At 49.2% G+C, this 14568-nt stretch overlaps 4 protein-coding genes across 4 annotated transcripts; 2 read left to right on the top strand and 2 right to left on the bottom strand.

Moving 5' to 3' along the window:
* The first annotated feature begins 456 nt into the window (after window positions 1–456).
* LOC137607078 (zinc finger protein 37-like) lies at window positions 457–3394 on the top strand. Its single transcript, XM_068332565.1, has 2 exons — window positions 457–1154; window positions 2049–3394. The coding sequence occupies exons 1-2, from the start codon at window positions 962–964 to the stop codon at window positions 2825–2827; spliced, it is 972 nt and encodes a 323-aa protein (XP_068188666.1). The 5' UTR covers window positions 457–961; the 3' UTR covers window positions 2828–3394.
* Window positions 3395–5116: 1722 nt separating this feature from the next.
* On the top strand, window positions 5117–7041 carry jtb (jumping translocation breakpoint). Its single transcript, XM_068332600.1, has 6 exons — window positions 5117–5254; window positions 5707–5927; window positions 6016–6056; window positions 6150–6238; window positions 6312–6391; window positions 6494–7041. Exons 2-6 carry the CDS (start codon window positions 5839–5841, stop codon window positions 6648–6650), a joined length of 456 nt encoding a protein of 151 aa, XP_068188701.1. The 5' UTR covers window positions 5117–5254; window positions 5707–5838; the 3' UTR covers window positions 6651–7041.
* A 154-nt stretch (window positions 7042–7195) lies between these two features.
* Window positions 7196–9721, bottom strand: glmp (glycosylated lysosomal membrane protein). The gene is made up of 7 exons (XM_068332558.1): window positions 9588–9721; window positions 8969–9133; window positions 8674–8772; window positions 8432–8584; window positions 8136–8354; window positions 7801–8066; window positions 7196–7726 (listed from the first exon to the last, which is right to left on the bottom strand). The coding sequence occupies exons 1-7, from the start codon at window positions 9699–9701 to the stop codon at window positions 7558–7560; spliced, it is 1185 nt and encodes a 394-aa protein (XP_068188659.1). The 5' UTR covers window positions 9702–9721; the 3' UTR covers window positions 7196–7557.
* A 534-nt stretch (window positions 9722–10255) lies between these two features.
* Window positions 10256–14525, bottom strand: cct3 (chaperonin containing TCP1, subunit 3 (gamma)). Its single transcript, XM_068332512.1, has 14 exons — window positions 14427–14525; window positions 13449–13510; window positions 13182–13232; window positions 13026–13088; window positions 12840–12936; window positions 12620–12737; window positions 12261–12447; window positions 12031–12180; window positions 11551–11683; window positions 11391–11472; window positions 11133–11313; window positions 10787–11032; window positions 10551–10682; window positions 10256–10473 (listed from the first exon to the last, which is right to left on the bottom strand). Exons 1-14 carry the CDS (start codon window positions 14452–14454, stop codon window positions 10381–10383), a joined length of 1623 nt encoding a protein of 540 aa, XP_068188613.1. The 5' UTR covers window positions 14455–14525; the 3' UTR covers window positions 10256–10380.
* Between the last annotated feature and the right edge of the window lie 43 nt (window positions 14526–14568).

Below are 14568 nucleotides of genomic sequence, written 5' to 3'. Positions count from 1 at the left end.
ACAACTTGAACCCTGCTCCTAAAGTTCGAGCCTTGCTACCTTTCCACCTGGTCTCCTGGACACACAGTATGTCTACCTTCCTCCTCTGCATCATGTCAACCAACTCTCTACCTTTTCCTGTCATAGTTCCAACATTCAACGTCCCTACTCTCAGTCCTATACTCTTGGTGTTCCTCTTCTCTTTCTTCGTGCGAACGCACTTTCCTCCTCTCCTTCTTCGACCAACAGTAATCCAATTTCCACCGGCGCCCTGTAGGTCAACAGCGCCGATGGCGGTCGTTGTTAACCCGGGCCTCGACCGATCCGGTATGGAAGTCATAGGTTTGATTCGCATCTTTGATTTGGCAAAAGTTTTACGCCGGATGCCCTTCCTGACGCAACCCTCTGTATTTATCCGGGCTTGGGACCGGCACAATAAGACACTGGCTTGTGTCCTCTTGTGGCTACATTTGTACAAAACAGAATAAAGTCAGAAATTCAGAAAAAACTGCAGGAATAATGAACTGAAAAGGGAACAAGACAGTTTTCCCCTGAAAATAACCACAGAATATCGTGAGTTTATAACGTTCATCGAACTTCGTGATCAGCAGAATGATCCGCAACATTTCCTAGAAATAGTCTAATTTAAAAATTAAAACAAATTAAGATACGGAAGTAAATTCCGACTTCAATGTGAATTTCAAAGTTGACACTCGTATTTCCGATTTTTTCCACGTCCCTTGAACGCACCAACAGCGCTAGCGGAGCAGAGGCTAAAGGCTACAGCCGCTAGCCGGACCGAGCTAACCGGGTTAGCATTCCTGTTCTCTCCAGAGCCGACCCGAGTGTCCGCGTCCGGATTAACGTCCTGAATGTTTCCCGTCACGTTCACGGAGCCCACGGAGAGTTAGCTTAGCATGCTAGCAGGAGGCGACCTGAGCGACCGAACGTAGCCGCTGATCGGTGCTCCCGTCGGGGGAAAATGTCTAAAGGCCAAATGCTGAGAGCGTTGGTGAAGCAGCGACTGACCGCGGCTGCTGAAGAGATATTTGGGCTGTTTGAAAGAACGATAGCAGAGTACGAGGAGGAACTGTGTCGTTCTAAAGAGGAGAACGAGCGACAACGAGAACTCCTGGACGCTGTTTTCAAGCCCCAGCTGCGGATACAGAAGACAGGTAGGTCACGTGACCCCGCTGATGCGTTTAAATGCTTTAAACGGATAAAACCCGGGACGTGAAGCAGAACATCAACACGTTTTTATTTGGATCCACCCCCCCTGGAACAGGGTGGGTGTGGCTGGTAGGAGCATCAAATCACAGGTGAAGTTCACAGGTGTGTGGTGGGCGTGGCTTTAGGCCCCCTATGCCCCTTTCGGCCCCATTTATTTACGCCTTTTTATTCTTATGACTATTTATTCCTTTCTATTTGTATATTCTGGGTGAGTCATTTATTAGTCTTTCTATTTGGTGTTGTACTACTTTCCACATGCTGGTGCTTTCTGTGTGCTTTTTCTGTGTTTTTCCGTACTCACTCACTTTCAAAGTTCTTTTTGAAACCGCAACTTTTTTTCCCCGCATAGAAAAAAGATTTGCATCCACACGACAACATTTCCGAAAAACTCTCCATACACACGTATCCGCATTAGTGCGTTCATCAACATGTTTATAAGCAGAACACCTCCATAACAACTCCGTTAACGACAGGAGAGAAGACGGGGACGTGTGGAAATTCACACAGTTCCTCCCGGAGGACGACCTCCATCACAGAGTGCTCCAGCAGGGGGCAGCGCGTCCTGGTCTGACCCAGAATGCCAATGAATGACGCGACAACGCATACCTAGCGTTTTAAAAAAAAACTTCTTTGGCCGGAGTTCTCACAAAGTTGCGTTTTCATCCCGTATATCTGCGTTGTCGCGATGACGGAAGGCATAGCCGGAGGATAAAGGTTGAGTTTTCAAAAAGATCCGGCTACGTGTGGGCGGGGCCTCAGTTTGCGCTGAGTCGGTAGGACCCAACTCACACCTCTGGGTGCTGGTAGGAGGTCTGCTGATTCTGGTTTCTGTGTTCCAGCGTTCCCCGCAGACGTCCAGCTGCTGCTGGTGGGTAAAGACAACGTTCTCCCGGAGCAGCAGCCGGACTGGAGGTCCGGTCTGGACCAGGAGAACCTACCAGAACCTTCACACAGCAATCAGAACCAGGATGGACTCTGGACCCGTCAGGAGGGAGAACATCTTCAAGGACTGACGGAGTTCACCTTCACTCCTGTCCCTGTGAAGACTGAAAACGATGAAGAGGAACCTCAGCTTCACCATGATAGACGGGATGATGGAGAACCAGAACCATCCAGGAACTTGGACCCAGACAGACCCGATCAGATGACTGGAGATTTTCCCCAGATTAGAACCAGCAACGCCTGGAAGGAGGCACCTGGTGCTTCACCAGGGGTGGAACCAAAGCGGACCGGCGCCGAGGAACAGCTGAGCTGCTCCGAGTGCGGGAAGAGCTTCAGCAGGAAGTTCTGCCTGCAGATCCACAAGAGAACCCACACCGGGGAGAAACCCTACGGCTGCTCCGTGTGCGGCAAACGCTTCAACCAGCGCAACAAGTTCATCGAGCACACGCGGCGCCACACGGGTCAGGACATGTTGAGCTGCGCCCTGTGTGGGAAGAAGTTCGCCTTCCAGTACCGCCTGAGGAACCACATGAGGACCCACACCGGGGAGAAGGCCTTCAGCTGCGCCGTCTGCGGGAAAGGACTGAGGTACCGCGGGGAGCTGGTGCAGCACATGAGCCGCCACGCCCTCCAGACAGGAAGCTACCCGCCCCAGGGGCAGGAGGCACCGCCATAGCCCCCATCAGACATCCAATAGAGTCCTGTTAGGGGGACCACCAGAGGACGAGCAAAACAACAACAACATCAAAGTCTGAATGGAACTGGAGCGAAATGTTAGAGGAGGAAAGACTCAAATATAGTTTGAGAACAAATATTAGATGTTTCTACCGAAATGACAAAGTACATAAAGTAGAACCTCGAGATACGAGTCGTGTTTCAGGACCACACCGCTAACTGGTGGATGGATACGACATCAGTGAGACCGCGTCTCGTTCTCGTTGGTGGAGTACAGACGTGTGTTCTGGTGACTTGTGTGTTTTTGTGATTCTCGACTCATCAACAGACTTGAAACGGGTCAGAAGCCTGTCTTGGTGGGCGTGGTTTAGAGTGAACCAGCCAATCACAGCACATTCCTTTAACACTTCTGAGCTGCTTCTGAACCACTCAGGTGTTCCTATCAGACACCGATCAGATCGATCAATAATTAATGATCGACTGGAACGTCTGAGAAAAGATGACTTTTATTAAAACTGGACTAAAATACTGACAAACGGTCATGTGACCAAATAAATTTGTTTTATTTAATAGGACTTTGTGTATTTGTTGTTTGTTGACTCACCATTTTAATAAAAGATGTCACTGAATCAAACTGATTTGCTGTTATTGACAAATAAATCTCAAACTGGCACAGAAGCTGTTTGTTAGAAATATCAAGTCAACAACACATCAATAACAAACAAGTAAACAACAACAAATCAATCCAGAACAGATCAATAATCCAGTTCTAGAAACATAATCTGGATTTCTCCTGCCTCAGAGTGAACCTGAGTAACCTCAGTGATGACATCATCAGGTCATGTGACTCCTGAACCAGATTAAGAGGATTGCTGTTCCCTGTTTGTCGCGCGGCAGAGCGAGTTATTGATGATGGTGTGATCGATAAACGATGAATCTGAGTGTGTGCGTGACGTTCCTGCTGCTGATCGGATGTCTGCGGCGAGTCGGCAGCAGTCTGCCCGTCGCCACGACGACAACACCTGTGCTACAGATAGGACAGGTGCATGCTGGGAGAAGGTGGAACCCAGTCCACGCTGGCCTCAACACGACTATCCGTGTGTCGATGGACGCCGACGCCTCCGAGAAGAGGAAGATGGGCGTCAGACGACTTCCTGGACTCTGTCGACGCCTCAGGAGACGCCGAGTCACTGTCCTGGTGAGGTCACATGACTGGTCTAGTGACGTCACAGCCACACAGAGGTCTACATGGTAACCTGTCTGTCTCTCTCTCTCTCAGTGTAACCTGGAGAAGTTCTGCTGGAGGGGGCGGAGTCAGCCCGTCCGGTCTGGACAGGTGTGTCTCTGTCCGCGGGTGTCCAGGTGTTCACACGTCTTCATCCACAGCCTCTGAAAGGAGGACTTGACGCGTCATCGTGACGTCATCACGCTGACGCTCCTTTGCAGATGTAAAGTCTGAATAAACATGGAACTGGTTTCAGACGGGGTTTTTTGAAGGGGGGGGCAGGGGGCACACGCCATTGTGTCATTATGTATGTTGTTGTTGACTTAAAGAAAAAAACCGTCATATTTAAATTATATTAATTTTAATATTTTTCTAACATTTGTAGAGATTTTATTTAATGTATTATGTTTGAACCATGAAATAATTGCAAGAAAAATATAATTTTTGGATAATTCTGACAAATTTGTTTTGACAACGCGTGAAATATAAATTCGACATTTAATTTTTATAATTATTGTTGAATCCGGAATGAATGTTTATTCAGTTTGACAAATGTACGTTTTTATCTGTATCGACATCGATCCGCTTTTTTCCTCCACCGGATGTGACGTAAAAGTTGATTACGTTGCAGGGTGTGTGCGTTAACCTTTCATTTCCGGGCCAGGAAGCGACGCATTTTAGCCTTCAAAATAAAATGTTTCTAATCACATTCAATGTAATCTTTTAATCAATAATCGCGAAATGCACCGACTAATCGCATATTTATAATAAAGTTTATTCATTTATTCATTCATGTTACGGTGGTGAAAACAGCATTTGTATGTTTGTCATTGCCCCTGACTGGCCTACAGAAATTGTAAATTCAGACACAAAATGTGTCGGATGATTTCATGTAAAAGAAAATCCTTCCTTTAATGTTAGGACCAACTATGTACATAAGGAATAATACGTTTATACCAAAGTAAAACTATCTGTATGGGTTTCTTTTATAAAAGAAAACCCCGAAATCTGAGGATCGGTATTTTATTTTAAAAAGCCGTACCGGAAGCAGTAGCCGTGTTGTTTCCGCCCGTCACACTCAGGCCGCGGACTGAGTCGCTAACTGTCGTGGATTAAGTCGCTATTTTAAGCGTCTTTCTGCTTTATAAATCAGTTTTATTCTCTTGTTTTCCCGCATTGCCTTAAACAAACCCGCTCTTAACGGTAAGTTTTCTATCCTAATGCTAAGCTAACATGAGCCAAAGCTAAATGGAGCGCTAGCAGCAAAGTGTTAGCATTAGCAAACACACGGGACTGTTTTGTTTCTGCTGATAAATTATAGCGAACCTACTCGCACTGTTTAGCTATCAGTAAATTAAATGATGAAATTCTTCTTAAACTAATAATTTAAAAAATATCAATAATACTATTGACTGTCATTTATCGATCTGATTATTAGGTGGATCCAGTGAGAACTGGTGTTGATTTAAGTGTGTGTTGGTGGATAGAAGTTATTCATATCAATATAATTCTTGATCACTTTTGCCACCTCGTGTCATTTATACAGCTAAATACGTTTATTTTAAGTAATTATTAATTACCTGGAAAGAGACCGATGGAATCGATCGACGCGCTGATAAAACCAGGATCAATCACACGGGTGCTTTTCCTTCCAGGTTCCAGCTGCTCAGATCGTCATGTGAACCGACAACCATCTGCGAGTCCGACGGCGAGCAAGTCCAGAACCCAACCGTGTCCGGTTCCGCGGCGGCGTCAGGGTGGCAGCATCCTGGTGGAGGAGCCGGCTGATGGAGAGCGACTGCCGGATCCCCGTGGCCTGCTGCCGGCCCCGCGTCCTCGTCTTCCACGCTCTGTTCTGGGGTCTCGTCTCGCTCAGGTGCGTCACATCGGAGGTTCTGTACGGGTTCTGGAGGTTCTGTACGGTTTCTAGAGGTCTGACAGTCTTGTGTGTCGTTGTGTTTCAGAGTGTTCGGCGCGGCTCTTCTGAGCGACGAGAAAACTTCAGGTACAAACCTTTAAATGCAGCAGCAAAGACTGCTGGGAAAATGAGAATCAGGTGGATGTATTGAAGCCCCTGACCTTTGACCTTCTCTTACAGCGGTCGTAAAGCCAGAAGTCGCCCCCTGCTGGCAGCAGGAGGAGTTTGTGGTGATCACAGACTGTTTGCAGTGTAACGCCTTCCAGACGGTAAGCATCCGCATCGAACCCACATCCTGAAGTCAGCTGGTCATCGTCATGACAACAGCTCCTGTCGTTTCAGAAGTCGTGGTCGGCGTGCGAGCTGACGGGTTACGTGGAGCGGGTCAACTGCACCCGGTCCAACCGGGACGACCACAAGAGGTGAGTTTGGTCTCATTTCGCCGCTGCGATTATCAGTTAATAAGCGTTAATTAATCAGATGCTGTGCCCTGCCCCCCCTCCCCAAACCCCGCCCCCACCCAGCTGCCGCTCTGCCGTCATGGAGGAACATCTCTTCTGGAAGTTCGAGGCGGCCATGTTGGCTCTGACGGCCCTCTTCGGTGTCCTTGTGATGGTGCGTCAGCACTGGCTGGACCGCCTCGCGTCGGAGAAGGTTCGGCGCCAGATCGAGTCCATCTAGACCAGAACCTGGACCAGAACCTGGACCCGGACTGAGGTTCTTCTGCTGCAGAGACTGGACTTCATTTAATGTCATTTATTTAAGTGATGAGCAGAAGACGATCCCGTCAAAAGTTCCCACCAAACAGTTTTATTTAAGCGCGTCGAGGGGCAGAGGACTGGTTCTGAGCTCGGCTCCCGGGACCTGGGGGTCGCCGGGGTTTCTTAGTGCTGCCTTCAACCTCCAAGCACAAACCACTTTGAAATCTGAGCGTCTGATTGGTCTCTCATTGTTTTTGCTGATGTTTGTTTAAGTTGGACCCGATGGGCTTTGAGCTGACAGGAAGTTGGTTTTAAAAACTGAAAAATTAAAGTTTCAAACCAACACAGCTGTGATTGATTTGGTTGAACCTCCAGACCACCAGGGGGCAGCGTTGTGGTTGCTCAGACGATACGAGGCGACAGCCAGGAATCAAAATGCAGCTCGAACCAGAACTAAACCAGCCCAAAACCTTCTCTGATTGGACGGAACTCCTGCTGCTGAATTTAATTTCATCCACAAATAAATAATTATTAAATAATTTAATAGAAGTGAACAGTGAAATGTCACACCATGGATTTCGAAATAAAACTCTACAGCTCCTGTTCGCAACTGAAAAACCTACTGTAAACTGAACATCTGAATGCAGCACCTTTGACCCGCCCACAGTTCATTGCTGCCACCAATAGGATTCCATTAACAAACTAACTGCTTTTATCTGATTGGTCATCATAAAAAATTTTTAAAAATCCAAGTTTCAGCAGCTGATTGAATTCAATAATTAGAAACGACGACTAGAATTAAAAACGAGTCCAGTGAGAAATAAAAACACTTCAGAAAGGCTTCCTGGCATCCGATTGGCTGGCTGGTCAGAGTGATGTCACCTGAGTCAGTTGATTTGCTCGTAGACGACGGTCGCCGCCCTCTTCCGAACGCAGACGTAGATCCCTCCAATCAGCAGCAGGAGAGTAGGCATGCCCAAACCAAACGCCATCACGCTGACAACCAGCGGCGAAAGCGAGTCGACGGGCGGCGAGCCGGAGCCCAGCAGCAGCGTCCTGCAGGAAACAGAAGAAGAACAAACGTGACACGCCCCTCCACCTGCGCGTCCAGGTGTACGAACCCAACCCACCAGTGGAGGAACCCGGTGCTGTGGTAGAATGGATCCCCCGCCAGCCCGAAGCTGACGTTCAGCCCAAACGCCTCCGTCTGTGTGAAGAAACCTCGGATCAAACCGGAAGTCACCGCTGCCCCCTCGCTACTCTGAGGCAGGGGGGCGGAGTTACGGCAGGGCGTGGCGTCCTCCAGCGTCGGGTCGGGCTGACGGTACGCCACCGGCTTCCACTGAAGGAACGCCGGAACGTCGGGACCGTTCGCCGACGGAACCCAAAGGGACACCTGAGGGAGGAGAACACAGTCAGCCAATCAGACGAGGCTCCTCCCACTTCCTGTCGAGTGACGCCTCACCTTGAATATTGCCGGCGTGAACTCGTCGTCAATCGACTGACGAGTCTCAACTTTGCTCGGCGGGTAAGCCCCGCCCACTGTCTGGAGCTCCAATAGGAACCTTGAATGATTGGAGCGCGGTGACAGTCCGTCCAATTTGACGCTCAACTGGGAGGAGTTAGCTGTGTGGAGGAGGCGGGGCAAGGAGAGGCCACGCCCCTCCATTTCAAATACCGACAACTGGGGAAGAAAAAAATCATAATAAACATAGAATTCAAGTCATCGCGTCTCCGTCATGCGTCTCCATGGCGACAGACCTGCAAACAGACGGACCCGTTGGCGACGGCGCCGCAGAGCAGCGCGTCTGGACCGGACAGGTTGAGACGCGACCAGACGGCGTCCTGAAGGTCGTAGGGCGGCAGGAAGTCCGAGGGTTCGGCTGTGTTGTTGGTGTCATCGTACTCCAGCAACTGAAACACAAATGACAATGAGATTAGATTAGATTAGGATTAAGGTGTACTGACTGATTGCTGCGACAGATTTAAGGTAGACACGTTACCCTGCTGAAGATGAGGGCGGTGCTGTAGAGAACGCTGCTCTCTGGCTCCACCCACAAGCCGCCGTCGTGGTTACGATCTTCCAACTGAGTCCAGTTCACCTGAGAGAGGAGAACGTCACATGACCACATGATTCTGGCATCAGCCAATCAAACGCAGCATCAGAAAATACCAGTCAGACTGAGGGGACCGCCCACAGTGCCTCCTACAGGGCTGGATGTGTAAAAACAAGTTTTTTTAGGGGGTCTCCCAGCAACAGATCGTCATGGTAACATGATGACATCATCGTCAACAGACCTTGATGGCGGACGCCGTGGTGTTGGTGTGGACGAGCAGTAGCGTCGGTGCCCCCTGGCTGCAGAGCAGGAAGTGAAGCGTGTCGTTGTCGCCAACGGCGCGAACATGGAGCAGGTCGAAGTCGGGCGGCGGCGCCGGCGCCCCGGGGTTGATCTCCACCGACAGCTGAGGAGGGAAGCCACAGACGGCATGATCAATATATCAATGATAGTAGTGATCAGATCACACTGATGGTGATGTAATCAAATCATTTCGACCAATCAGTGTAGACGTAACACACGAAAAACAATACATAAGATTCCTTTAGCACCTGGAGATCACAACCAATCAAGGCTGAAAAAGTCATCTGATTTATGACGTCACGTTACTTATTTAGGTAGACCTTAAAATCAATAAACTATTGATCACATGATCAATGCTGGTTCGATTCCGACATGTTGACATCAATATGGATCAGATATCTCCTAAATATTGATTAGGTGTCACGTGATTCTGATCAACGGCTACGAACTAAATTGAGTTTTGATCTCGGCTCCTGAACATTTCCGTTTTTGTCTGATCCAATCACCGTGTCTACGTCACTTCCGGGCTCTTCCTCCCGGTCGCGGGGTGTTCTCACCTTCCTCTTCAAAGCGTCCCCCCCGCTGAACAAACCGAGACTCGAACCGAACACAGAGAACAGCAGAAGAGCTGAAGACGCTCCACAACGCTTGTTCCTCTCCGGAGCCGCCATCTTTGTTGTCAATGAGCGGTCACGCGACCCTCCTGCTCTTATATCAGCTGACCAGACTAAGCCCCGCCCCGGAAATACGAAACAGCGATAAAGGTACAAAAATTTAGAGTACGTATTCAAGTATTTACTACTACTACCATTATACTAATATGATTTAAAAAAATTAACAGAGAAGTACATTATATTATTATAGTACTGTACACTGTATTCGAATCTGTTCAAACAGTATTGTTGTATTATTATTTAATAGTAATAGTATTAGTAATAGTGATAGTAACACTAGTAATAGTATTATTCTTATTTAAATAGTAGTTATTATAGTACTGTATTATTTAAACAGTATTATGTTGTATTATTATAGTATAATTTAAATAAAAAGTATGTTGTATTATAGTATTATTAAAAATGATTTTTTTAGTCGTCTAGTTGACTACAGTAATCAGTTAGCCTAATTAGCCATTCAGCTAACACGGCCCGTGTGAAACAGGACATGAACCCCCAGACCTCCCCCCACCCTGTCCGCATTGACCAACATGAAGACCCCAAACACAAACTAGATCTGAACAGGAACTTTATTATCTTCAACTGAGTCGACTGGGACACACACTCTCTCACACACACACACAAACACACACACACACACACGGAGTGACTCTGACGTTGATCTGGACCACGCCCCCTACTCGGCTCCCTGTCCTCCCATTGACTCGTCTTTGTCCTTCTTCTTGTGACCAGACACGATGTCGTCGATGCGCAGCAGCAGGATGGCCGTCTGGAGACACAGAGCAGACGTTTACTCATTGATCACTGATCAGCATCATCAATCGGCGTGTGAGCGGGGCCTCTCACCTCCATTGCGGTCTTGTAGGTCTGAGCTTTAACGGCCAGCGGGTCCCAGATGCCCAGAGCCGACATGTCGGACAGGCAGCCAGTCTCGCCGTCCACCCCCCAACAGGCGCCGTTGTCCTGGGTGTGTTTTGCCTGATCGACGACAATCAATCGATACATAATCAATGACATTTCATCTGAATATAGCAGATCTGAGTACGATCGGTCTGAATGACGACGGTTTAACGTTTTTTCACCCTCAGTGACGTCAGCATCCTGATGGTGGAGGCGCCGCAGTTCTGGATGAGGGTGCGGGGGATGACCTCCAGCGCCTGCGCCACAGCGCGGTACGGCGCCTGCTCGATGCCCGTAAGGGCGCGCGAACGCTCCATCAGGCGGTTGGACACCGCCATCTCCACGGCGCCGCCGCCCAGCAGCAGCATGGGGTCCAGCAGGACGTTACGACACACCTGCATGGCGTCCTGCAGGTTCCGCTCCATCTCCTGGGGGGGGGGGTCACAGACACACAGTCAGGTCCCTGAACGCCTCGCGTCGGGTCATCCCCTCCACGAGGGGGCTCTACATGCGGCGAGTGGGGCTCACGGCGAGGATCTCTTTACAGGCGCCCCTCAGCAGGATGGTGCAGGCTTTGGGCTCTTTGCACTCGGTGATAAAGGTGAAGTACTCGTCACCGATCTTCTTCACCTCGAACAGCCCCGCCCCCGTGCCCACGTCTTCCTCACGCAGCTCGTCAGTCCGACTGACGATTCGAGCGCCGCACGCCCTGAGAGAGAGACGCGTTTAACAGAGAGCTCTATGCTGATTGGCTGCTGACGGAGCATGTGACCTCAGGTGGGTTACCTGGAAATGCGGTTGTTGTCGGTCTTACGAACGCGGCGGATGGCGGTGATGTTGGCCTTCACCAGGTAGTGCTGAGCCAGATCTGAGAGGGGGGGGCCACAAGTCAGGGGTTCAGGTGTGACCCAGGTGTGTGTGTGTGTGTGTGTGTGTGTGTGTGTACCTGACACGCCCTTCTCAGTGATGACCAGATCCGGTTTGAGGCGGATGATGTCCTCACAGATCTGTTGGATGTAATCTTCCTCCATCTGCAGGATCCTGGCAAAGTCCTCCTCCTTACTGATCTCTATGTCCGTCTGCGCGCACACACACACACACACACACACACACACACACACACACAAAGAACAGTTTCAATGTTTAAATCTTTTTGAAAACTTTATAATGACAAATTAAGCTCTTTGTCTTAACTTGTGTTAACAGGTTATAATTTGTGCAAACAGGTTGTAACATGTGTGTGAACAGGTTATAACACATGTAAGCAAGTTATAAAGGGTTTGAACAGGTTATAACGTGTGTGAACACATTATAACGGGTGTGGTTATAACCTGTTATAACCTGTGTGAACAGGTCTTAACAGCTGTATTTTAACAGCTGTGTGAACAGGTTATAACGTGTGTTAACACATTATAACGCGCCATACCTGGCTCTCCCCCTTCTTGTACTCCAGGGAACAGTCGAGCAGGACGATTCGGGGGTCTCTGATGCTGCGCCTCATCTGAGGGTGGGTCACGTCTTTGTTCACCATCACGCCTCTCAGGACACACGAGTCCTCGAAGATCCCACCGGGAACCTGGGCAGAATGTGGCAGCAATTACAGGACGTGTTCCAATTCGTCCATGGGGGCGGGGTGGGGCGGGGGGCGTGCTGTACCTTCTCCACCTTGGCGTAGTTCTTGATGTCGATCTCTTTGCGCCCGTTGTCCTCCAGCTCCACGGTGCGGACGGCGTCCAGAGCGATGCCGCAGGCGAGCTCCGACCAGCGGCCCAGAGCTTTGGTGTTGATGGCCGAGTGGACGATCTTCATCATCATGACGCGGTCCGACGGCTCCACGGGCGTGCTGAGGACAGACGGGACCGTGAACGCACCGCCATTTCAGCACCAATCACTTATCATCCACCAGACGTCAGCGTGAGACGAAACGCTGCACAAACTAGCTCTTCCAGGCTAATGCTAACAGCCGTGACGCTCCACTTTCTGCTCTCCTTCAAAGTAAAAGCGTGTGCGAGTACCTGATCTCCCTCAGGGCCTCCAGCATGTCCTCCAGGGCGCGTCTGTAGGCGCTGATGACCACGGTCGGATGCATTTGCTGCTCCAGGAACTGCTGAGCGACGGCTAGCATCTCACCGGCTAATGACAGAGACAAACCGACAAATCAGGAGCCAGTTCCACGTTTGGGGGTGATGATCGCGATGATGATGTCACGTGGATCAATCCCAGCATCCCTCTCACCCAGGATGATGACGGACGTGGTCCCGTCTCCCACCTCCTCGTCCTGCGTGCGGCTGATCTCGATCATGGTTTTGGCGGCGGGATGCTCCACCTGGATCTGAGGTGGACAACAGTCACATGACCCGGCGATAGAGGTCATGACCTTTAACCCCCCACACATGTTAAAACCAGCATGAGGGATCTCACTTCTCTCAGGATGGCATTTCCATCATTGGTCATCACGATGCCCCCCATGGGATCCATCACCATCTGCAACCAATCAACCAATCGATCAACAGGAGATCAATAATCTGATGTGAAGACGAGCCACTCTTCATCCTCTCATCAGTGATGAGGTCTCACCTTCATCATGGCCCGCGGGCCGAGGCAGGTCCGGATCACATCGGCGATGGTCTGAGACAAACAAAAACAGGTTCATTCAAACTGAGGTGGGCGGGGCTGTTCTGAGGCCACACCTCCTCGCCGCCTCCAACCAGCTCAGTTGAAAAATCGATTTTTCTTCATGGTTTTAAAACTCGAATGTCAAAACATTCACACTCATGTAAATACAAACTTCGTCCATTGACCTCGTGACACCTGAGGCTCCGCCCCCTCAGGTCAGACACATACCTTTGCGGCGTTGATGTTTCCTGTCTGGACTTTACGGCCCGACTCTCTCTTTATGTTCTGGTCTGCGGAGAAAAGGTAGACCGTCACATGATGCAATTTTTAAATTGCTGATCAATAACTACTAATCAATAGTTTATTAATACTATAGTAACAACTACAATTAAATCATTACATTTTAACCTTTAAATTACTTCAAACTTGTCACAAATCTGACAGGAAAACAATCACTGATTGATCTCTGATCAATAAGCTAATGAAATCATTCACGTTGATATTGATCACTTTGACGTCATTAAACACGTGATGCTTCTATCTCATCCTGACAGCATACAGATTAAGATGATGATGATATCTGTCATCATTCATCAGAATGGCGATGGGATCAGCTGATCGATCAGTTTGATCAGATATTTATGGCCCTAAACTGACTTTAAATAAAAGCAAAGGCGTCAATAAAAGAAAAACATGAACAGAATTGTTAAAAAAAAAAAAAGTCATCATGACGTCGTTAACTGTTAGCTCATGTTAGCACTGCCGGCTAGCCCCGGTGGAGCTAGAGTTAGCTTACAAACATCCTGCTAGCTTACATTAGACTGAACTGCAGCCATTACCCACATTAGCTGGAAGGTTTAAATGTAATAAATGATTATAAACGACATTAACTTTAGCCTACCGTTAGCTTACCGGTAAGCTAACCTACTTCATAGCTCCATGCTGACTAACGAGGGTGAGGCAGCTTAGCCTGAACGCGAGCTAACGATGCTAGCACTGCTGCCAGTTGTGAGTGAACGGCAATGCTAACAGTTAGCCTGCAGGGAGGAGCACATGCTCCGGCTAGCGACCGGCTCAGCTTTGTGTCGCAGCCAAGCTCCTCCAACGGTAACCGCGTCCAAACCGGAGCCGGTCCCGCCCCCCGGTGCCGCCGCAGTGGAGTAAAAACACAAAGGCAGAACTTCCCCGGCTTCAGCGGATACTTACTGAGCACTAAAACCTGCTGGCCGAACATTTTGACAACGTTAGTTGAAACGGCTCGGCCCGGGTGGTGGTGGGACTCGCTGTAGGAAGGAGGAGCATCCGCTGGAACCGGAAGTAGAGTATCAGCACTAACCAATGAGCATAG

Source organism: Antennarius striatus, chromosome 14, assembly GCF_040054535.1.
Source record: "Antennarius striatus isolate MH-2024 chromosome 14, ASM4005453v1, whole genome shotgun sequence".
Lineage (NCBI taxonomy): Eukaryota > Metazoa > Chordata > Actinopteri > Lophiiformes > Antennariidae > Antennarius > Antennarius striatus.
The sequence above is the reverse complement of the archived record's forward strand: the minus strand, read 5'-3'. Positions and strand labels throughout refer to the sequence as shown.